The following is a 25,736-nucleotide window of genomic DNA, read 5'->3' on the forward strand; positions in this document are numbered from 1 at the left end:
TATACTGTGCACTTGGATACCCTAAGGCTCGTCACTCAGTGGGCCTCCGTGTGGGATGTAGGAGAGCTGTGTGGATATGTGGCATGAGGGAGCCCCAAGCATCCATGTCCGCAGGTCTCTTCTCCTGGGCTTGAGATTCCCCAGAAATGAGTCCTCTCATTTTCTACCAGGTGACTATGAAGGATTTTAAGCCTGCTGATGGCATTTTGAAAGCCAATAAGGGAAGAGGGTGAGAAGAGAGAACATCTTATGGTTCCAAAAGCAGATATCACTTAGGCTCTCTCTGCTTTAAGTATGGCTGCTCTCCCTGCCTCAGCTGTGCCTGGTTCCCCAAGTCCAGTCTCACATTAACCCAATCAATTAAAACAAAGCTACATAAATTCCATGAAGCTGTGGGGAAAAGGGCACTACTTTATCATTCTAGAGTTTCTGGGTTAAAAGGAAATAAAAAAAATTCCCTCTCAGCCTTTATGCCTTCTCTTCTGCAAAAAAGTAGGAAATTCACCCAGTTTAAGCCCCCTTTCCCCTCTGTCTTCACCACTTTTTTTCTTTTCTTTTCTTTGATAATACCTCAGGATTTGAGTATTCAGGGTCCAAGTTTGTTTTAAAATAACCCAATGAGCTGACAGACGGAGCTTCTGGAATTCTGCAGCTTGTGCTAGAGTCTGCAGATGGGAAATTGCCGTCAGTTAAAGGGTGGTGCTATTAGCATAGCCCAATTTTTGAAAGCCTTTAGGAAAAAAAAATCCTTTGAGTTAATTAGCATCCACCACAGGCACTGGTTTTGTGTTGCAGTATTCTAAGAATTCAGATAATAAGAAAACAGTATTTCAATCTCTAACTTTTAACTAACACTTGCCTCAAAGACACATATGATAAAGTACGAATGTTACCTGTTATATGAAAATGGTCTTATTATATTATATGGCTCATCATGAAATACCAATTATGTTCTAAAATCAACTAAATACAATTCTAGTGATACCTAAAATAGGAACAGTTTTGTTTTACCTCTCCAATCTGCTTCATCCACAAATCTCTTCCAAGAAACTCCTGATGTAAGACCACGGGAGCTGAGTTTAGATTAAAAGTCACGGAGTCACTTGTCTTTTCTTTAATGAAAGGCTGGAGATCAGAATTTATCTGGGAGGGGTAGTCAAAAGAGTTAAATTGGTAAAATGCATACACATTAGCCTGTTTTAGTTACTTCAGAAAGACCCAGTTCATGCAGTGAAAAATGGAATATAGCTCTTAGATGAATTTTTTTAGATGAACTTTAATAAGCAAAAGAACAGTCATGTGAGTAACAATCTTTAAAATTCTTTAAAATAGGGATCCCTGGGTGGCGCAGCGGTTTGGCGCCTGCCTTTGGCCCAGGGCATGATCCTGGAGACCCGGGATCGAATCCCACATCGGGCTCCCGGTGCATGGAGCCTGCTTCTCCCTCTGCCTGTGTCTCTGCCTCTCTCTCTCTGTGACTATCATAAATAAATAAAAATTAAAAAAAATTTAAAAAAAAAAAAAAAAAAAATTCTTTAAAATAATTTTCTTCTGACATATTTCTTTTCTCTCTTTTTTTTAATTTCTTTTCTCTTTGGCAACAGATTTTGTTTTACTTTTTAAGCTAAAAGCAATAATTTAAATAAAGTTTTAATAAATAGAATTGCTTAATAAATAAATCTAAGGTTTAATAAAATATACAAAAACTCATCTGGAGATATTTTACATGTATTGAACATATATATATATATTCTCATCTCTTAAGAGCTATGTAAGTAACATTTAAGAAATATATACTAGGGGATCCCCGGGTGGCTCATTTAGTGCCTGCCTTTGGCCCAGGGCGTGATCCTGGAGTCCAGGGATCGAGTCCCACATCAGGCTCCCTGTGTGGAGCCTGCTTCTCTCTCTCTCTCTCTCTTTCTCTCTCTGTGTCTCTCATGAATAAATAAATAAAATCTTTTTTTTTTAAAGAAATATATACTAAATGGAATTTTTAGGTTACCTATATAGAAGAGAGCTAACTTGAGACTTTTATTTATTTATTTTTAAAGATTTATTTATTTATTCATAAGAGACACAGAGAGAGAAGCAGAGACATAGGCAGAGGGAGAAGCAGGCTGCTTGCAGGGAGCCTGATGTGGGACTCGATCCCCAGACTGAAATCTCGCCCTGAGCCAAAGGCAGATGCTCAACCGCTGAGCCACTCAGGCGTCCCTAACTTGAGACTTTTTGTATTTCATTATGTCCATTCAAAAGAATCAATTATTAGAATTAAAGCTTTCAATTTTACTCCGTATACTTCTAAATTTCACTAACTTTCCATAATTTGTTTTACGTAAGAAACTGCAGGGAACTGTAACAAAAATGCAAATTCTTTCATTCTGTAAATGGCAACATTACATGTTATTTAATAATTTGGAAGAGTTCTCTCAAGAACCCTTTCAGGTAGTAAGAAAAGACAAACACCCCAAATATGGTGTAAGTTGTAGCTTTCTATCAAAATTACACGGTACTTACCAAGCATGCTGTTTATATTACATAACAATCATCTTATGACTGATAGATTTTAAGCGTACAATAAACATTTTTTTGAGATATAAAAGCAGCTTATTAAATGGCAAGAAGTTTCTTATGTATCATTTTAGCTATTTAAGTACTGGAAAAGGAGAAAATGTGCAAATACCTTATGACTCATGGCCATGTGCTTCCCATACTGAAATGCCATATCCTGAACGTCAGCATCATGCTTTGCTAATTCCATGGCAGCTTGGCAGCTCTTTGCTAATAAGGCACCATGGGAGAGAAAAGTCTGCTCCTTCCAAGTCGATATTCCAATATCTTCTGTGATATGATTTTCCTAAAAAATGCAACAGAGAGGATTTTACAAAATGTTTTAGGAGCAATTTTATTGTTTTGGTTTTTGAAGAATAGAAGAATTAAGAAATTAACTATTTAAAACACTCAGGCTATTGCATCAAGACAGAACTAGAGGATGCTAAACCCCAGTTCTAACTAAAGAAAACTAAGGGGGTGGGAATTGCTGTTTCAGGGTAATGGCGGGAAAAATGAAATGCTGAAGTCAATTTTATTTTGAACTAGGACACTTCTATTAAAATTTATTTGTAGGATATGGCAAAATTAGAAACTCAGACCTCCAAACTAACTCCCTTCTATACTCATGTAAGTTTTGAGTGCTGGTATTCCAAAACACAAGAAGCCTATTGCCTTTAACTTATGTGGAAATGTCAAGGGCATAATGAAGAAATGGCATTCTCTTAGAAACAGTTAAATAAAAAATCACAGAGGAGGTAACACATTACAATGGAGTATGATTGATAGATATTCCATCCAAATTTATTCCCATAAATAGAAACAAGGACATAAGGGAGTATATAAGTATAGTTTATTTAATTTCATCTTTTTAAATTATGAAAATCATTGTAGTATCTATAGGTATACACACATCTACTGTACTGCCTCTAGACTAGTAATGTCCAATAAAAATATAATGTAAGCCACATATGTAATTTAAAATTTGCCAGTAGTTACATTAAAAAGTGAAAAGAAACAAGTGAAATTAATCTGAAATTAATCTTTATGACATATCTTATCTATCCTAATATATCCAAAATATTATTTCAACATATAACCAATATAAAATTATTGAGATATTTTATACTTTTCATACTAAGTTCTCAAAATCAGTGTGTAATTTACGCTTTCAACACATCACTAGCCACATTTCAAGTACTTAGTAGATATAAGGAATTAGTGGCTGCCTTATTGGACTAGTCTGCTCTAACTGTGGGCTCCCTGAGGATAAGAATGATGATCAAGGTGTATAAAACAATGTTCATTTTTTTGATACTTCAAACTAACTAGAACCCATCCAGAAGGGTTAACTAAACCAAACACTTTCTTCCTGCTACCATACCATGATCTTCCTTCCATCATTATTTGAGAACAAAATAAAAAAATAAGAAGAGAACAGGACCATGAAAAGGTCAGTTTAGATCTAGCCCTACTTATTTCACCATGCTGAAGATAGGTATCTTCAGCCCATTGGTCAGATCAAATTCTCAGCTTAGTTTTATTTATTATGACTTAAACAACAAAAAAGTTCCACTTATGGTAACAGTTGCAAATGTGCAATATAACATTTTGTAGTAATAAAAAAGGCCACCCAAGGGAGAAACAGTACATAAGAGGTTTTATCAAACATTAGGTATATAATACCTAAATAATAACATATTTAATTTTAGGTATCTGAGAATATATTTTTATATGTACAAAGTTAACATACCATATTAAGAAATCAAAGATAAAAACCATATTACCTCTCTCTCTATATATATATTAAATAGGCATTTAACAAAATTCAACTTCTATTCTTGAGGGGGGAAAAAAACCTAAATAAAATAGGAACAGACGTATATTTCTTTAATATGATGTGTTTGTGTCAGCCCCAAAGTCAGCAAATACTTCTAAAGAAACATGAGTCTTTCTCACTAAGTCAAGAATAAGAGAGATGCACAACGCCACTGTTGTTTAATAGTGTAATGGAAGAGGCAAGAAAAGGACATATATACTAGAAAGGAAGATTTTTTAAAAGATTTTATGATTTTATTTATTTATTCATGAGAGGCACAGATAGAGAGAGGCAGAGACACAGGCAGAGGGAGAACCGGGCTCTCCACAAGGAGCCCAATGCAGGATTTGATCCCGCATCTCAGGACCATGTCCCGAGCTGAAGGCAGAAGCTCAACGGCTGAGCCAACCAGGCATCCCTAGAAAGGAAGATTTTAACTCTCACTATGTGAACATAATACAACTGTATATTGGAGAAAACTAGAAGACTCAACTAAAAACTACATTAAATAAGAAGATAATTCAATAAGTAGCAGCATATAAAATGAGTATAATCGATAATATGATAAATGTATTAACCATAGTTTTCATAAACAATAACAGGAAGTATTATAAATAGGGTCTTTTCTTCCATTATATCTATGAAAAGATTAAAAAGCTGGGAACAAACTTAGAAATGTGAAAAACCGATACAAAGAAAATGTGAAGGGACGCCTGGGTGGCTCAGTGGTTGAGCACCTGCCTTCAGCTCAGGTCATGATCCTGGAGTCCCAAGATAGAGTCCCACATCGGGCTCCCTGCATGGAGCCTGCTTCTCTCTCTCCCTATGTCTCTGCCTCTCTCTGTGTCTCTCGTGAATGGATAAATAAAATTAAAAAAAAAAAAAGAAAATGTGAAAATACTAGTAAAGGAACACAAGTAACGTGAAAAAATATAAAAACATATCATGCTTAGAGACAGTACAGTCCAACTCCATAAAGTGTACTCCATTAAACTAAAAAAAGGGTGCCTGGGTAGCTCACTCAGTTAAGCTCCTGCCTTTGGCTCAGATCGTGATCCCAGGGTACTGGGATGGAGCCACTCACAGGGTTCCTTGCTCAGTGGGGAGCCTGCTTCCTCCTCTCTTTCTGCCTGCCACTCCCCCTGCTTGTGCTATCTTTCTTTGTCAAATAAATAAATGAATCTCAAAAAAAGAAGAAAAAGAAGGTGGAGGAGGAGGAGGAGGAGGAGGAGAGCAGTGTGTGGGGGCCTGGGGGAGGAAGGTGGATGGGAACAGCAACAGATGTCTAGCCCTACTAGACATTGTAACTGTAAAAATATCACATATTATACTATAAAGCCTTATTTATTTATTTATTTATTTATTTATCTTTTTTTTTAAATTTATTTATGATAGGCACACAGTGAGAGAGAGAGAGAGAGAGAGAGGCAGAGACACAGGCAGAAGGAGAAGCAGGCTCCATGCACCGGGAGCCCCACGTGGGATTCGATCCCGGGTCTCCAGGATCGTGCCCTGGGCCAAAGGCAGGCGCCAAACCGCTGCGCCACCCAGGGATCCCTATTTATCTTTTAAATATTTTATCTATTTATTCACGAAAGACAGAGAGAGAGAGAGAGAGGGGGGCAGAGACACAGGCAGAGGGAGAAACAGGCTCCATGCAGGAAGCCCAACGTGGGACTCGATCCCTAATCTCCAGGATCACACTCCCTGCTGAAGGCGGCACTAAACCGCTGAGCCACCCCAGCTGCCCAAGCCTTAATAATTAACAAAAAATGTGTACTTTTTATACAGAAAGACAACTGGACAAATGAGAAAGTCCAGAAATCAAACTATATATAAGAATGTATTAAATTTTAGGAAAAAAAATGGACTTTTCAGTAAATGGTGCTGGTACAACTGGATAGCTGTCTGGAAAAAAAACAGACTGTTCTGCATTATACCATTTATAAGGGTAAACTCCAGGGATGCCTGGGGGGCTCAGCGGTTGAGTGTCTGCATTTGGCTCAGGTCGTGGTCCGGGGATGGAGTCCCACGTTGGGCTCCCTGCATGGAGCCTGCTTTTCCCTCTGCCTATGTCTCAACCTCTTTTTCTGTGTCTCTCATGAATGAATAAATAAAATCTTAAAAAAAAAAAAGACTTTGTTTAAAAGAATAAGGGTAAACTCCAAATGGCAAAAACAAAAGCAAAACAACCAATCACAAAACCATAGGCAACGTCAGAAGACAAAGGACAAGGAGGAAAAAGTATTTGCATTTCTGATCCCAGACAGATGGGCAATCTCCCTGTGGTAGGCTAATAATGTCTGTGCCCCCTGCACCCGCCTCTCCCCAAATGTTACCTTAACATGGCAAAAGGGACACTGTGGATGTGACTGAATTGAGGATGCTGAGATGGAGGGATTATCCCAGATTAACTGGGTGGTCGTGCAGTCATCACAAGGATCCTTGTCAGAGGAAAGCGGCAGGGTGAGTCAGACAAGGAGAAGTGGTGACAGAAGAGAAAGAGATTAGAAGATGCTATGCTGCTGGATGAAAGATGGAAGGTGGGGACATGAGCAGAGGAATGAAGGCCGAAACGAGAAAAAGCAAGGAAATGGGTCTCTCCTACGGCCTCCAGAAGGAAAGCGACCTTGTTGACATCTTGATTTGGGGGCTTCCAACCATTAGAAAAATTTGCCACCTCCTCAAAGCCTTACTAAGTGCTGATGAGGCTGTGAAGAAACAGGCCTCTCAAGCACAGATAAGGAAAGCGGAGACTGGATGGAAATCTCATGATTTATCCATGAAAATTCCAAATGTATTTGCCCCATGACCCAGCAATCCCACTTCCAGGATTTAATCCTACATATAAGCCCACACACACATGTGAAATGAAATACATACAAGTCTACAGTCTATTGTTCACTCAGCTGCAAGGGTAATCCTTTTACAGCTTAAGCCCGAGAGATCCACATCGGCCTTCAAGCTGTTTCTCTAACACTTCAGGCCTGCTCTTCTGAGGCCTCTGAACTTGCTATATTCTCTGTCACGCACTCTCCCCAGATGTTTGCAAGGCTCCGTTCCTCATTGCTCTGGGCTCTCTGCTCAAATTTCAACTCATCTTTCAGTCTCCCTGCTTTCCTTATCATTTCCCATTTCCTTACTGTGCTTTAAATATCTTTTCCTTGATACTACCAGACTCCTCATATAGTATTGGTTTAATGGTTTATTGCTTGTCCCCTTCACTAGAATATTGGCTGCATGAAAGCAAGGACTTTGTGTGTTTTGCCTTCTGCTGAAATCATAAGCATTCAATAGAGTATATTAAGTGTGTAATAGATAGGCGATGCCTGGGGGGCTCAGCGGCTGAGCATCTTGCCTTCAGCTCAGGGCATGATCCCAGAGTCCCGGGATCGGGTCCCACATCAGGCTCCCCTCAGGGAGCCTGCATCTTCTCCCTCTGCCTTTGTCTCTGCCTCTCTGCATCTCTCATGAATAAATAAAATCTTAAAAAAAAAAAGTGTGAATAAATATTTGCTGAATCTTTATCTTTCTTTTGGTATTGTTCTCTTTCTCTCATTTCCACCTTTCTCTGTCCTTCCTAACTTGGAAAAAATAAAGAATTGAAATAATTCTTCTGGAATACCTTCCTACCACTCACAGAATCAAAATAAACTTTAGTATCCTATTAAGGCACTCTTTTTTGGTACCAAGCAATATTTCTAGCCCCATCTCCTCCCCAAAATAGTCCTTTGAGGCCTGCATTCCAGCAACACAGAACAATTTGCTGTTTCTTGAATAAAATATGTACTGTCACACTTATGTGAATTTCAAAATATCATTCCCTTCAAAAAGAATACCATTTCTTCCCATTCTCTCTCTACCTATTACATTGAACACATCCAGCTCAAATATCACTTCTTTGAGGAGCTTTCTCAAATACTCTCACAAATACTTTCCTCTTTAGACTAAGGTTACCTTACTTGTATTACAACATAGCATTTAATTCTTTCTAAATTGTATGATTGCTTATTTGTCTTTTCTTGATGAGGTTAGACCTAATATCTTAGGCATCTTTATATACTTTCAATCATTTAGGCCATATTTCATGTCCAACAAAGGTTTGCTCAAGGAATAGAATCATATTGTTGCATTTATTATTTATATGTTCTTTAAAAATTTTTTAAAACTGGGCAGCCTGGGTGGCTCAGCGGTTTAGCGCTGCCTTCAGCCCAGGTCATGGTCCTGGAGACCCGGAATCAAGTCCTGAGTCGGGCTCCCTGCATGGAGCCTGCTTCTCCCTCTGCCTGTGTCTCTGCTTCTCTCATTCTCTCTCTCTCTCTCTCTCATATGAATAAATAAGTAAAATCTTAAAAAAAAAAAAAAAAAAAAACTAATGAGTAGCTCTACAACGAATGCTATTCAGCAACAAAAGAGAAGGAACTACTGACACATGCTCTATAATGGAAGAATCTCAAAAAAACGTTAAGCCAAGTGAAAGAGGCAGGCACAAAAGGCCACATATTGTATGACTTCATTTAAATGAAATGTAGATTAGTGGTTGCCTAGGCTGGGGGTGGAAACTGTGAAGGGGCATGAGGGACCTTAGAGGGTGTGCATAAAAATGAAAATGTTCTAAGGCTGATTTATGGTGATGGTTGTACAATGTGATACAGTTTTTTAAAATCACTGAATTTTATGCTCAAAATGGGTTGATTTTAGAATATGAAAATGTAGCTCAATGAAGTTGTTAAAAAAGAAAAAAATGGATGAGTAATATTTTACATTTCTTGGTCTCAAGAAATGCTTAAATTGTCATTTAAAAAATTTATATGACTCTTGGGACCCCTGGGTGGTTCAGCGGTTTAGTGCCTGCCTTTGGCCCAGGGCATGATCCTGGAGTCCTGGGACCGAATCCCATAAGAGGCTCCCCATGTGGCGCCTGCTTCTCCCTCTGCCTCTCCTCTCTCTCCGTCTCTGATGAATAAATAAATAAAATCTTAAAAAAAAATTTATATGACTCTCAATTAACTTTTTGTGGTTTGTTCACTATCCTCATGTATTCTTACAACAAACTTTACTGAGGTTCTATAATGGGTCAGGTTCTCTGCAACACAATATAGATATGAAGATTAATAAATAGTCTGTCCTCAAGAAGCTCATAGGCCAGGAATGGCATCTATAAATATATGTTTATAAGGATATAAATGTATAGATAAAGCAATATAATTCTATTTCAGAATAATTTTTGTAGGATTTCCAATAAAAGATTCAGTTTGGGTCATTGTATTTTTCTTATTGTGATTAAGATATTTTATTGTTCATTATTTCTACATTTTAAAATAGGCAAGTGATACATGATCACTGAAAAAAAAATTAGAAAATTCGTGACCAAGAAAACAATTAATTTATAGTCCCCAGAAATCTACTACCATAAGTTAATAAGGGTGTAAGTTAATAATTCTGTTTCTAAGTTAATCAGAACATTTATTCCCTGAACATTAAATTATTATATATTGTGAACTTGGTTACAAATGAAACAAAGTCCCTCCATTCATTTCCATCAGCTTGCCATGTATATATTATAAGAAGACCATGCTGTATTACAAAGGAAAAATTAATGTACAATTATAAAATACCAAGGACCTGGTTTGATAACCACATTCAAATCAGTATCTTCACACATTAGATACAGAATTGTGTGAAATGAATGAATGTAGTCAGACTAAATGAGATTTAGATATTCTTATAGCATCGACTTACATATGTGTAGTTTTTACTGGATTTATTATCTATAAAAGGAAGATACTGTGAATGAATATTACTTTTGATGGGATTTCCTTTTTTCCATAAAGGTAACATACACCAACGTGCCTATCAAATGACTGTCAGACAGAAGCACATTAATTTAAAAAACGCAGGTCCCTTATTCACTGTCACATGACCTTTTTGCTCAAGTAAGGCTGGTTCAAATAACACACACACACACAAACTGAAGACTGCAAGACGATGTTTGCCTGAGATAGTGGCACCGGTGGTTTTGCTCAGATATAATATGCTGTTCTGCTAACTGAATTGTCTGGGGGACAAGTACTTTGAGTTGCTTTTCTAATGAAAGTAATACATTCGTACATAAGTATTCACAGGAGACCAAAGTGTGTTTATAAAGTGGCTTGTCACGATGAAAGGTCTGGTCCATGGCCACAGAACAAAAGCAAATTAACTGATGCAGGAAGATGACAAAGCCCCAACTAGAACTTTGCCAAGTCAAACTTCTACCTTTCACATTATCAGAAAAAGAAGAGTTTGGGTGATTAAGGAACTGGCTATCTGTGGAGTTAAAAGCACTTTAAAGAAAGTAGGCAAATATCCTTCATTTTCATGTTTCCAACCTCTGATCCATACTTGGAGCCACTATCTTTATAAATGCAGCATAAATTTGGGTTTGGTGAGAGACCAGATCTCTCTAAATGTATGCTTTCAGTTGCCGTTTTCAGCTATTTTGGAAGTTAAACGAGAACCTAGCCTTATTTTAAAGTAAATTAAGTTCAGGAAATTTTTAATAAAGACTCTCTAAATTTAGGAATAAAAAGGAAGTAAGGGAGAGCATGAGACCTAGTATTTCCTGGGAACTAGCTATGTGATGGCACTTTTACGTTCGCTATTAAATTAGCTCTCAAAAATCTTAGTTCTCATTTTTCCCATTTAAAAGGTAAGGAGGTTTGGGGTGCCTGGGTGGCTCGGTTGGTTGGGTGGCTGCCCTAGGATCAGGTGATGATCTCAGGGTCCTAGGATAGAGACCCCCTTGCCAAGTCCATCAGGCTCCGTGCTTGGTGGAGAGTCTGCTTCCCTTCTCTTCTCTGCTCCTCCCCATGGCTTGTGCTCTCTCCTTCTCTCCCTCCCTCTCAAATGAATAAGTAAAAATCTTAAAAAAATAAAATAAAATAAAAGGTAAAGAGTTTTGAAGACTATATTTTGACCCAAATCAGATATTAGTAAGTGGCAGAGCTGGGTTTCAGAGGTATAGCAACTAAATTCTATTTTGCTTAATACAGAATAGAAATATATACAAAATCTTTTGTAGTTGAGAAACTAGGCTGTATTTAAGAGTGAATGACATGTTTTATCTATGTATCAAAAAAGCATTTTCAACCTGTAAATTAAGTCTTTTAATAATATCTACTGAAAAAAATCCAAGAGTCTAGAGCATGAGTAATAAGATCAGAAACAGTAGACATCATAAGCATTTTTTTCTTCCTAGAGAGTAAAAAAAAAAGTGTAGTATTTTAACAGAATCATCTAACAAGGTAAAATAATTTGCTCTGATTTATAATCCAATCACATGGGAGACAGTAAAGAAGCTTTATATCTATGTAAATCATGGGAGAGAAACTGGTAAGATCTGATACATGCGTATAACTAAATACTGTTTTAAAAAAATGCTTTTTTTTAAAAAAAAGATTTTATTTATTTATTCATGAGAGACACACAGAGAGAGGCAGAGACACAGGCAGAGGAAAAAGCAGGCTCCCTCTGGGGAGCCTGATGTGAGATTCAATCCCAGGACCCCAGATCACAACGCTCAACCACTGAGCCACCCATGTGTCCCTAAAAAAATGCTTCTATACAATTTAAAGCTATTAAAACTTCACTCACCAATTAGAGAGAAGGGTTACCAGGGAATCCTTGGTTGAGAGCCAGCCAGTTCCTTCCTGGCATCCTCACTAGTTAGTTCTTGCTGAGATGTATGGGAATGACCACGCTGAAAAGGGGTCAGGATGGAGAAAGGCTTTTACAGCACAAATCCTTCAGCAGGTGGTATCTGTAGAGCTAGAGGGCAGCAGATAGTCTTCAGATGGTTTGCACAGTAGGGTATGTAGTAGGGAATACTGAATAATTCTTTGAGATGAACAGATTGGTCAGCATCAAGAGGAAACATGGTCTGCTTTGAAATGCACAGCGTAGGCTGGTGTTTGATATACCACACATCCGTGCAGGAGATGCGGGTAGCTGATTTTTCTGTGAGCTTACTATATGCACCACTATATGTGGATATAAAAATTAGAAGTTCAGCAGAGGAGAAACACAGTAAATAGAAAGCAGTTTGGTATCTGAAAAGAGAGCCATGCTTACAGTACAAAGAAGGGAGCAAGTACTTCTATTAAGGAAGAGTTAAAGGAGGCTTCAATGGGGGGACTGTTGGAACTGAATCTAGTTTTGAATGATGAACCGGAATTAGCCAGGAAGGGAAGGGAGAGGATAACTTTGGGGCATCAGTATTAGTTCCATACTGTTGAAGCATACAGTGGGAGGTAGGTGAAGAAAGAGGAGACTAGTTACGTAAGAGGTCCAGAGGTTTGGATCTTATCATTTAGGTGCTAGGAAACTGTTCTTGGCAGGGGAAAGGATATGATTACACGTGCAATTTAGCTGGGTTGTTCCAGAGACAGTTTAGATTGGAGGGGAAGCAATAGAAAGAGAAGATCCATTAAGGGGTGAAGTATTCTAGTCTAGGTGAGCAGATAGGTGAAGCGGTAGCTAACAGAGACAGAGAGGCAGGAACCAGAGAAGTTGCTCAAAAAGTGAAACAAAATAGCTCCCTGTTGTGGACAGGATGCTGCTCACCCAGGATCCACTTTCCTCCTTTTCCCTCCTTACTAACAAGACCAAATAATTTTGTTCAGGTACTTGCTGCTCTGATGGTAAACCAGACTAATATCACCTTGGACAAATCTGCCATGATGATGGTTCTGGGACCTGAAGCCTCCTACAGCGCAGTCCCCTTTCCTTTCCACATTCTTTCCCTTTATTTAACCACACCCTTAAGTGTGCCCTCAGGGCACAATGCCCTGGATCTGCCCCCACGAGACAGGACTAGGATCCACACCTACTCTTAAATATTCTCCTCCTGGTGGTTCCTTAGTATGGTCTCCCAGCCTCCAGGCTATAAAGATAGGTCCTAAGGGAGGTGGGGGTTGCAGCCTAGCTGCTACCAACACATGCTTCTGTCCCTGAGTCCCCCTAATAAGCCACTTCCCACCAAACTGAACTTGTCTTGCCTTTTTCTTCAGTCTTATAGCTCTTTCAGCCTTTGGGGGTCATTTTGCATGTACCCCATTTCATGGAATACTTGCCAATGATTACTTTAGGAATGGGCACCTGGTTTACTTCTAGCTAAGGAGACAGGAGGGAAGTCTACCAGGAGGCTCCAGGGAGAGATCCAGGGGGAACTAAGCAACTGTTTCTTCTGGATGTTGCTCTGTCTTGGTAAGACACACCCAGGACAACTATAGCCAAACTGCCACCAGCCTGATAATACACAGGACACTAGGAGGCAGGGCAGAGAGACAGAAAACCTTGATATCATGGCGTTGTCAGGTTAACTGTGCCCGATGCCCCAAATTGGCCAGAACCTTCACGTGGGACTTCTAGCCTCCAGAACTGTGAAAAAATAAAATTGTTGTTCAAGCCTTCCAGTCTCTGGTATTTTATTGCGGCAAACCAAGCTGACAAACATAAGCACCTTCTGCATAAATGTTAGGACTTGATCAGTGATATTCTGAAAGCACATTTAGGCTGTCCCTCACAGTGTCTTGCAGCAGAGTCTTCACAACCATCATATTAACATACCACCTTAAAATATGTTGAGAAGATCTATACGGGGATTATCTATTTCTGCATTACAAACCACCCTACACCTTAGTGGCATAAACACGGCAACCATTTGATTATGCTCACAGATTCTGTGGGTCAGGAATTGGAACACAGAGGATGGCTGGTGTCTGTCTGCTACATGATTCCCTGGGGCCTCTCAGGAAGACTCGAAAAGCTGGGCATGATCTATTGGCTAGGGGCTGGAACCACTGAGTGATCAGAGATCCAATCCCCATAAGATAGCTTATTTACCCATACTTCGGTGAGGTCCTTTTGGGACTGAGGATGGAGCGCCTCCTGCGGGCTCATCACATGACTTCTCTCGGAAACGCAGCTGAGTTACTTGAGTTCTCAGAAAGACCAGACAGAGGAAGGGTTTCAAGATAGCAAGCATCCAAGGAGACCTTTTTATGGCCGAGCCTGAGAAGTCATGTAGCGTCACTTCCATACTATTTTATTGGTTGAGGCTCTCACAAGCCCATTGAGATTTAAGGGAAAGAGACATAGATCCTCACTACTTGATAGGAGACAATGGGAGGAAAGTAAAAAAAAAAAAAAATTGGAATAATAATTGTGGCCTTTTTTTTTTTTAAAACCACCACACTGTACTTCTGAAGAGAGCTCAGGAGAGCACCTGCTTTCTCTGCTCCTTTGCAGTTATGTGCCTGGCTAAGGTGATGATACAGAAGATGGAGCAAGGCAGCCATGGGGGTAAGCTAGGTGAGTGGCAGAGGGTTAAGGATGATGCCTATGTTTCTGACCTGATAATGTGGATAAACACTGGTACCCTTTAGGAAGACAGAGAAGAATGGAGTGGGTTTGGAGGGAAAGATCATATATCAGGTCTTACATATACTGAGTCTGATGTGCCTGTAAAGAGCTCCAAGAAGAAATATTGAATAAGCAGCAAAATATCTAGCACTAGAGCTCAGGAGTGGTCTGGAATGGAGATATAAATTGAGACTCACTGGCATATAGACAACTGGTAATTGAAGGCTTGGGCTTCATTTTCTGAAAGGTCTATTCTTGTCCTGTGATCAGAATGGTATTCTATTAAACAATTTACATGCTTAATAGTCATGTTTTATCTCTCAGGCAAATAAACTGCCTCTTAAGTTGTTTTGCTGTGATAGCTATCAGTGAGTGACCTAGAGTACCTTTAAATGGTGTACAAATTCAATTTAAACACTGAACAAATAAAAACATTCACCAACAGACCCACTCTAAACGTGAGGGTCTACTTAATTGACAGGACCATTATATGTACTAAGCTGTCTCAGTCACCAATAGCTTTTTTGCCTTCTCAGTATGTGTATCAACCTTCACTTTTCACCTCTATATATTTAACTTAATACTCCTACATTTGATTCTAATATGCTTACTTCACAATACATTTGCTATTTCCTTTAAATAAAAACACTGTGTGGATTAAAAAAGATACAGTACTATTGCTTAAATGCGATGGTGAGTACCTTTATTATTCTTATTCTTCTTTAAACTACATGTATCTGTTGCATATACTCTTTTGTATGAATGATACATTTCATAATTTAAAAAAGCATTTTAAATCACTCTCAGGGCAGCCTGGGTGGCTCAGCGGTTTAGCGCCGCCTTCAGCCCAGGGTGTGATCCTGGAGCCCCAGGATCGAGTCCCATATCATGCTCCCTGCACGGAGCCTGGTTCTTCCTCTGCCTGTGTCTGTGCCTCTCTCTCTGTATCTCTTATGAATAAATAAATAAAATCTTTTTTTTTTTAAAACCACTCTCAGTAGCCTTTAAGTCGGAATAAATTCAGTATTTTTATTTGCAATGAATGATTTAAGACTGTGCCTACTTTATGAAAAAAGGATGTTAGTAAAATTATAGGTATTTATTATCACCACTACTAGCATCTTCAAAGTCTTGGATATGTGAGTGATATAAGCTTGAACAGATGCCCAGCAAACAATAAAACATGACATGGCATGTTTTATTAGCTCGTTAATACATGCCTTGGGTGCAATGTGAGGGACAGGTTGTGAGTAAATGTACCAGTGAAATATACCCCAGAGTATCTTAATAGTTTTATATGGCACTCACTGTTTCACTTTTAAATCTCTTAAAATATGTTTTCTTTTCAATATAGTTTTTACACACACACACACACACACACACACACACACTTTTTAATCCCACAGAAAGGAAAATAAACTCTTCCTATTTCTAATCTACAAAAATAAACTTCCAACATGAACTCCCTTCCACTTTGAAAAGGTTAATTAGCTTCTTTGAACTCAAACTCACTGATTCTCTAGTTAACCTTCCTTGCCGACTTTCATCCATTTTTATGGGAAGAGTCTGCAAAGCCCTGGATTTTCCACATTATTTTATGCTTCTGCTTGCATGCTGCACAATGACGTCCCCATAGAAACACTGTATTCCTCTCTGGCTGCCTGAGGATGACTGCTATCATGAATAACATGAAGAAATCCATGACCAACTAACTAGTGGAAAGGAATGGTCATCAATGTCCTTCAACCTAGGAAGGCAACAGTAACTATAACAGAAATTTAGGAAAAACTTACTAAAATGTACAAGACCACATCGGAGGTCATCTTTGCATTTGGATTCAAAGCTCATTTTGGTGGCGGCAAGACAACTGGCTTTAATGACTTATGATTCATGAACCCAAATACAGATTAGTAGGATGTGGCCAGTATGAAAAAGAAAAGATCTCAAGAAAACACTGAAAGGTACACAAGAACAGACTGAAAAAAGTCAGGGAGAACTGCAGAGGCCAAAGAAGTGCTAGGAAAAAGGAGCAGATTCTGCAGTGACTTTGTGGTGATTGTGCAGATTATTCATAAAGATTAACAAACTAGGAGAGCTTTAACAAATGCACACACACACACACACACACACACACACACACACACACAAAACCCCCACTGTAGATGCTTCCTGAACAGCCATGACATGACCTTCCTGAAATTCTAAGGACGAAACCTCTGCTGTCTTTAGCCTGGGGAGGGTTGACAATCCAGTTACTTGGTAGTTTCTAGTCCTGGAAGGCAGGACTTGGGTCCTCAGGCTAGAAGCCTCTAGTCAACTGCTCCAATCAGAACCCTAATGACAGGGTTGGCCTAGATAGACCTCCAGGTCTCCAGAGATCTTTTGACTCTTTTTTTTTTTTCAATATTTTATTTATTTATTCATGAGAGACAGAGAGAGAGAGGCAGAGACACAGGCAAAGGGAGAAGCAGACTCCTGGCAGGGAGCCCGATGCAGGACTTGATTCCCGACCCCGGATCACACTCTGAGCCAAAGGCAGACACTCAACTGCTGAGCCACTCAGGCGACCCCCTCTGACTCTTTCTGACTCCCAATTCACTACTGGTAAAGCTACACCCAGACTCTGGGGCTTCAAAACAGTAATCATTTGTGTCTGCGGATGAGCTATGTTCAGCTAATCTAGACTGGTGACTCTGCTTCTCACCGTATGTTTCTGGGTTGGCTGGAGAGGCTCTGTTTCAAGTGTTTCTCATTCTTACTGGACCAGAAGTCTAGCCAGAACAGATTTTCTGCATAGTGAGCACAGAAGCCCAAGAGAGCCTCCTATTGGCCAAAGGAAGTCAAATGGCTGGGTGCAGAGTTCAAGAGCATAGAAATACACCCTGCCCACCGTGAGAGAAGATTGCGGTTAAATGACAAAGCACATGGAAACATTTATTATATTTCACAATTTCTTTGGTTCAGAATTCAGTAATGGCTCAGCTGGGTGGTTTTAGCTTGAGGCCTCTCATAAAAGACTAGAAATACTATAATCTGTAGACAAAGACACTGAGACCAACCTGTATAAATACCTACATTTCTAATTATTGTCTATTACTTTTTAAAATATATTTTTGTGCAAAGCAGTAAATTTTATGGGAAAATGCTATTTAGATGGTACTTAGCACTAAAACAAAAGGCTGTGATACATAAAGAACAGGTTAAAAGATGATGAACATTGACTTAATTACACAAAATACACAGTGAGACAGTAAGAAAGCAGGAGACATAAATTTTCAGTCACTTAATAAGTTGAGAAAGAGAACACCTGTTGAACTCCTTGGCCCTTGACCTACATGTACTTCCACTGCACAGGGAAAGGTACTCAAGATAGGAGAGGTGCACAGAGAGTTCTGGAGATCTACAAAGGGTTTCCCTGAAGTCTTCAGCTGAGTATTACCAATGCATGGGTGCAAGAATACTATCAAAGTGTGAGGAAAGAACCATTCAGAAGGTATTGAGGGAACAATCCCTAGAGCTCATACAGGGCTGGAATTAGTTCCTGTTCCCACTAGTCAGAGTGGAAAGCCTCATAATTCACAAGGTATCAGCAGAGTACTCAGAAAGGTTTTGCTGTAGAAGTGGGGAAAATTAGACCTAGACTAAATGCTATTCCAGTCCTGCCTAACAAAACTTAAAAGACCTGAAAAGATCAAACGTTTTCCAGTAACTAAACTGTATTCCAGAAGAGCACTCAAGAATATTTATAGAGATACAAAAAGATCTAGAATCCAATGAAATAAAATTCACAGTGTCTGGCACCCACTCAAAAATAACCAAGCATATGGGCAGCCCTGGTGGCTCAGCGGTTTAGCGCCGCCTTTGGCCCAGGGTGGGATCCTGCAGACCCGGGATCGAGTCCCATGTTGGGCTCCCTGAATGGAGCCTGCTTCTCCCTTTGCCTGTGTGTCTGCCCCCCCCCCTCTCTCTGTCTCTCATGCATAAATAAATAAAATCTTAAAAAAAAAAAGCATGCAAAAAAAAAAAAGTAAGGGGGCTAGGAAAACACAATGCAAAATGAGGAGAAAAATCAGTCAATTGAAATCAACTCAGAAATGACACAGATGATAGAATTAGGAGACAGGGATATTAAAACAGTTTTCATAACTGTAGTCCATATGGTCTAGGAACTAGAAGAAACATTGAGCATGTTAAATAGAAACACAGAAGATATAAATTGGTGAACTTGAATGTACACCAATAGAAATTATCCAAAATGAAATGCAAAGAGAAAAACACTGAAAAAAAATACAGCAACAGTGGGCTCTGTTAAGCAACCTATTACAGAAGTAATTTGAGACCCTGTGAGAAGGAGAGAGGAGGACAGAAAAAGTATTTGGAAGAAATAATGATCAAAAATTTTCCAAATTTGATGAAAACAATAAACTCACAGATCTAAGAGGCTCAATGAACCCTAAGCACAAGAAACATGAAAAATATGACACCAAGGCACATCATAATTCAAATGCTCAAAACCAATGGCTGAGAAAAAAATAGAAACAGTGCAAGAAATTTAGACACATTTTGTACAAAATGTGAATAAAAATAAGCAACAAAAATAAGGATGGCAGCAACTTTCTTTTTGGAAACATATGTAAGAAGACAGTGAAGTAACATAAAAATTTGTCAATCTTGAATTTTATATCCATTGAATATATCTTAAAAACAAGGTCAAAATAAAAGTTTTTTCTTATACAAAAGCTGGAAGAATTAATCACCAGTAAACCTGTACTAGAAGTAATGTTGAAAGAAGTCTATGAAGGAGGAAAATAACACCACATAGAAATTTGGATGATTGAATGACTGACAGAAAGAAATGAAAAGCACTGAAGATATTAACTATGGGGATAATATAAAGACTTAAAAAGGGATCCCTGGGTGGCGCAGCAGTTTAGCGCCTGCCTTTGGCCCAGGGCGCGATCCTGGAGACCCGGGATCGAATCCCACGTCGGGCTCCCGGTGCATGGAGCCTGCTTCTCCCTCTGCCTATGTCTCTGCCTCTCTCTCTCTCTCTCTCTCTGACTATCATAAATAAATAAAAAAAAAAAAATTAAAAAAAAAAAAAAAAAGACTTAAAAAATTTTAAGACCCTTTAAAATATAATTCAATGTTTAAAGCAAACATAGTAACACTATGTTGTGAGATTTATACTATATACAAACTAAATACATGAAAATAACACAAAGCCTGAGAGGGAAGAAGTAGAAATAACCATTTGTAAGCTTCCCCTATAAGTAAAAGTATACTGTCATTGAAACTAAACTGTGATAAATTAAAGCCATATATTATAAATTCAAGAGTAACTACTAAAAATGCAGCAAAGAGTTGTAGTTAACAAGTAAAAATGGAGGCAAAAGGGCATTATAAAAAAATAATGTAAGGGAAGGCAGAAAAAGAAGAAAATGGAAAAAAGAACAAATGGGATAAATAGCAAACAAATAACAAAATAGCAGAGTTAAACTCAATCGTTTCAATAAACACATCAAGTATAACTGATTTAAACTCACAGATTAAAAGGTAGAGATTGCCAGACTAAATAAAAGAGCAAGATCCAAATAAATGCTACATATACAAAGCCCACTTTAAATATAAAAACAGTACAAGAATGGAAAAAGATATACCTCATTTCAATTAAAAGAAAGCTGAAGTGGTTAAATTAGTATCAGATAAGGGAGAGATCAGAAAAACAAAACAAGACAAAAATCAATATAAAGAATATTACTAGGGCTAAAAAAAGATCATTATAAAAAAGATAATGATAAAGGGATAAAATAATCAAGATAACATAAGGATCCTAAAGGTTAATGTGCCTAAAGCAGAGCTTTGAAATACATGATGGAAAAACTGACAGAACTATGGCCAGGAGAAAGCAAAAAATCAATAATTATAGTCAGAAACTTTAACACCCTTCTCTTAGTAATTGAGAAAACGAGCTGAATGAAAACAATTACAGATATAGAAGACTTTAATGACACTATCAACCAATCTGACTTAATTGATATTTACATAACACTCCATAAAAAATAGCAGAATACATATTCTTTTTAAGTGAACATTTCCCAAGATACATCTTATCTGGGTCATAAAACAATATATTTAAAATATATTTAAAATATATTTAAAATATATTTAAATATTTGCAATTTACTGTACATCAATAAAGCTGTATCATTAATTTAACAACTATTTTTGAGTAACTACTAATGTGTTAGGCACAGTTCTGGTGTTGGGAATACAATGATAAACAAAATCCCACCTCTCATGGAGCTAATATGCTTGTAGGAGAAACTATAAGAATAATATCAAATAGTTACAACTGTGATTAATAAAATAAAGGGAATTAGGTAGGGTGGCTGCTTAGGATTGGGTGGGGGGCTCGTTGATATATGATATGAATATCAAGAAGGGGCCAACTGTGTTAAAGTGGAGGAAGATTACCCCTAGCCTTTATTGTTTTGGCTTTCCAATTGTTTTTATATACCTCTAACCCCTATAAATCATCATAATGACAACTGATGAATTAGCTTTCCCAAAGGTTAATTTGATCATGTAATTTATTTGTTTAAAAATCTTCAATCCAAAAAAAAAAAAAAAAATCTTCAATCCCAGGGGATCCTTGGGTGGCTCAGCTGTTTAGTCCCTGCCTTTGTGCCCAAGGCACGATCCTGGAGTCCCGGGATTGAGTCCCGCGTCGGGCTCCCGGCATGGAGCCTGCTTCTTCCTCTGCCTGCGTCTCTGCCTCTCTCTGTCTCTCTGTCTATCATGAATAAATAAAATCTTAAAAAAAAAAATTCAATCCCTCTCTTACGTACTAAATCTGGTTTTAGCTCTATATCTGGCATTAAAAGTCTTCAATCATGTGACAAAAGCTACTTTTCCAGTATTTTTATGATTTTTCTATTCTAACTTGGATGAATCCCTAAGCTTAAATATGTCTCCCGACTTTTGATCATGTTTCCTCTGGTGGAATGCCATCCTCCTCCATCAGCAGACATCCTTTCCATCCTTAAATGTCCATCTCATATATTACATTTTCCTTCATGTCTTTCCTGATTTTCCCAACCAGATGTGACTTTTGTTCACATTTTCCTCCTGTTAGTTTTTTTCTTTTTTTTAAAGATTTTATTTATTTATTCATGAGAGACACAGAGAGAGACAGAGACATAGGCAGAGGGAGAAACAGGCTCCATGTAGGGAGCCTGATGTGGGACTCCCAGCACCACGGGATCACACCCTGAGCCAAAGGCAGGTGCTTAACTGCTGAGCCACCCAGGCATCCCCTGTTAGGTTTTTCAATGGACAAAACTCATCTTGCTCATCTTTTTCTTGTATTTTAGAAGGTGGCATTGAGCTTTGCAGGTAGGAGCTAATCTGTAACTTTCTGGTGGACTGAATTATCTTTTTTATATTTTACTTGAAAGCTGCTAAGGGACTAATAATAGAAGATAAGCATAAAGAAATAAAAAAAACAAATAGATGGACAGAAGTTATCTTTCCTATTTCTCTTAATCTACTGACAGCATAATCTACACTTGGAAAAAAACAGAATGGATCTTTGTAATTTTAGTGACTATGTTCAAACCAGTTCTTTTCCAAGAGAACTGGATCCTCTTTAAAACCCTCTCACTTTCTGAGACTGGAGTCAAGCCAGCATTTACAGAACCTCTGAAGACAGGAAAGAGGTTCCCCACTTCAAATGCTGTTCCCCATTTCAACACCAACATGAGAGTTGTAGAGGACTGTGGTTAGATTCTCAAGGAAGGAATAGAAGAGGGTGGGAAATAAATAATAAAGAACCAGAGAAAGAGTGTCTAGGGGTCTCTAAGACAACTCCAAGGTTTCCATGCCTTGTTTGGAGGAACTCCTAGAACTCAACCCACAGTCGAACTCATGATTTATTACAGCAAAAGAATACAAAGCAAAACCAGCAAAGGGGAAAAAGCTGCAAGAGATGAAGTCTGCAGGAAATTGGATGCAAGTTTCCCAGAGTCCTCTACCAGTGGAGTCACACAGGATGTGACTGATTCCTCCAAGAATTAACACATACTATAACATATGAAATGCTGTCTACTGGGGAAATTCATTGGAATCTCAGAGCTCAGTTTTTCAGAGGGGTTGGTCACCCCCTATCTAGCATATGCCAAAATTCTAGACTCCCAGAAAGTAGGTATTCAAAATAAACCACACTGTTTGCAGAAACAGTTTGGGTACAGTGAGCTTTACTTATCAGTTAGATAATGGTAGAGACACTCCTAAAATCCAAGTTCCTAGATGGCAGCCATGGGCCAACCTTATAAGCAGGTTTTTCTTTTCTTTTTTAAAAAGGATTTACTTACTTAAGGGGGTAGGGGCAAAGGGAGAGGGAGGGCGAGAATTTCAAACAGGCTTTCCCCTGAGCACAGAGCCTGATGCAGGGCTCCATCCCATGACCCTGAGATCATGACCTGAGCCAAAATCAAGTCAGATACTTACTTGGCTGAGCCATCAGGTACCCTATAAGCTGGCTTTTCTAAGGACAGCAAGCTTTTTCTGCATAGGAATATATTGAAAATATTCTTAATTTTGATTAAAAAACAAATCTCACTTTCAGATTTTTTTTTTTAGCAAATAGTATGAAATAGAGCAGAGTCATATACATAAAGAGGCTCATCATAATACATAATATTGCTAAAATTCATTACAAAAAAGAAAACAGGGTAAGCATCTAAAAAATTGTGCAATGGTTCCGTAAATTATAGTAGTATGGAGAAATATTAAGTAGCCATTAAAATTAAATTTTGAAGACTTTTAATGACAAATCCTAGGGAACAAACCACGGTAAAAACTTATATAGAATAGTAACTCTAAAATGGGAAAGATACAGAATGAAATCTAGAAGGAAATACACTGAGGAGTAATCACGATTCATTTCTGGGGAATGGTTTATGTAATATAATTTTTATTTTCTTCTTGACCTTTTTCTATGCTTTCAATTTTTATTTAATGAACATGCAGTTACTCTTCTAATTAGAAACAAAGTATAAGATAACTATATTAAAAAGATTATTTTAGATATAAAGGTCTGTGGATTCAAAGCCAATTTTACTAAAACGTAAAATATTTATTGGGTATAGTGAGTAACAGGAATACCACGTACAAAGCAGAACCTTACTGGGGAACTCTTAGAATGGTAAACAACCATTACATTTAATATGCAATTTTTCAGGACGCCTGAGTGGCTGGGATTGAGTATCTGCCTTCTGCTCAGAGTTTGGTCCCAGGGGCTGGGATCAAGTCCTGCATCAAGTCCTGCATCAGGTTCCCCACAGGAAGCCTGCTTCTCCCTCTGCCTGTCTCTCTCTCTGTGTGTCTCTCATGTATGAAATCTTTAAAAAATATATGCAATTTTTCTATTTAATATGCTTTTTTTTCCAATTAGCTAACTAACAACAACAAAACAGGTAGAGGGAGGGGAGATATTATGAATGCTAAAGAAAGCACATGGCTAATTTTTATTATAAGGGAAAAATGGCTCACAGACTAGCAAACACAAAAATAAAAATGTTGTTTTTCAATGGCTAGAACAAGGGATGAATTTCCGAAATCACTTCGAATGTTTACATGATCACAATTTACCTATTATCTGTCAAGTGTTACCGACAGAAGTCACAAAATTTTCATCGTTTAGAGGAGGATTAGGTAATTACTCTACAAACTTATGGAGAAGGTGATTTTGAATCTGTTCAGTTGTAATTCCCCTCCGTTTGCTTTTAATGCATCTCCCCTGGTCACATAGATACGACTCCACAAAAAGCTATTTTTGTACTACCCAGGTTCTCCATCACTGCATTAAGTAGCCATATAGAAAACAGACTGCTATTGTATTCTCTTCTCCCTAGGGAGATGAAATGGTTTGCAGCTGATTTTAAATCACAAAGCAATTCTTTTGTGTACTGAATTGGCCCAAGGCTACGGAGGTTGTGCCACTCGCTTCCCACATGACCTCCACTTGTGGCTGCTACCCAGTCATGCCAGAACACGAAAACCTTGAAGGCGCTCCATGTGGGGCGGTGCTCTCTGCCTCTGAAGTGATTCCTGGGCCAAGTCAGAAAACCCAAATTCTGAACTGCCATTGCAATGGCAAGCACACTTAAGAGGAGGGGGAAAATAAAGAGTGCCAGGATTTTTCTGGTTAGGAAGGGAAATGTGGTTAACCTAAATTGGACCTAGGGCACAAATGGAGACATCAAGAAGCACCCCCACAGCTTCAGTTCAACTATGCATTTTGCTTCCGTTATAAAAAGAAAAAAAGGAAAAAAAAAAACCAACAAAAACCCAAAACAGCGCTTTATATGGTTTGGCTATATTCAGGAATGTAATTGCTTAAAGAAGGTCTCTAGTGCTTTCAAGGGCTGTGTTTGAGGAGATGGTAGGGAAAGAGGGCAGACGAACAAAGCATCGCTACAGATTCTTTTGAGTAAAACTAGCTAATCAAAGTCAGCAATTAGTGCTTACTAAGTGGCAGTGCACAGATCAACAGTCTTTCAAAGACTTTTGTTGCTTCCTCTTTTCTCTTTCCCAGGAAGAAACAGATTATGTGGGACTTGGACTCAAAAAACCTGGGTTCAGGTCATGTCACTGGGAAACATGCATCCCCAAATAGTTTCCAGACACTGTGCTTTCCTGCTATTTGTCATCCCTGAATTTCAGGCTTTTCCTCTATAAAATGGGCATACCAACCAATGTCCCCCCTTTCATGGTGATTGTATAGAAAGAAAATATTAGCACACTGTAAAGTACTCTCGGAGTGTTTATTATTGTTGTTGCCATTAGGTTGCCTGACACATAGGAAGTACTTAACAAATGTTCACGAAATTATTATCGAATTAGGTTAGTTATGGCGGACAAATGGTAGGAGCGGATAAATCAAGAACCCTAAAAC

The 25,736-nt window shown here is 38.4% G+C and overlaps 1 protein-coding gene across 6 annotated transcripts in view; it reads right to left on the reverse strand.

The window, feature by feature from the left end:
• Positions 1–25,736, reverse strand: part of PDSS2 (decaprenyl diphosphate synthase subunit 2) — a 249,693-nt gene that overhangs the window by 46,748 nt on the left and 177,209 nt on the right. For all 6 annotated transcript variants that reach the window (XR_005368098.1, XM_038554861.1, XM_038554863.1 and 3 more), the window contains 2 exons: positions 2,687–2,860; positions 1,012–1,143 (listed from right to left, as the gene is read on the reverse strand). Coding sequence is in view for 5 of the 6 variants with exons in the window: in XM_038554861.1 (XP_038410789.1) it covers positions 1,012–1,143; positions 2,687–2,860 (306 nt within the window). In the remaining variant the exon portion in view is untranslated. The remainder of the gene's footprint in view (positions 1–1,011; positions 1,144–2,686; positions 2,861–25,736) is intronic.

Source organism: Canis lupus, chromosome 12 (genome assembly GCF_011100685.1).
Source record: "Canis lupus familiaris isolate Mischka breed German Shepherd chromosome 12, alternate assembly UU_Cfam_GSD_1.0, whole genome shotgun sequence".
Taxonomy (NCBI): Eukaryota; Metazoa; Chordata; class Mammalia; order Carnivora; family Canidae; genus Canis; species Canis lupus.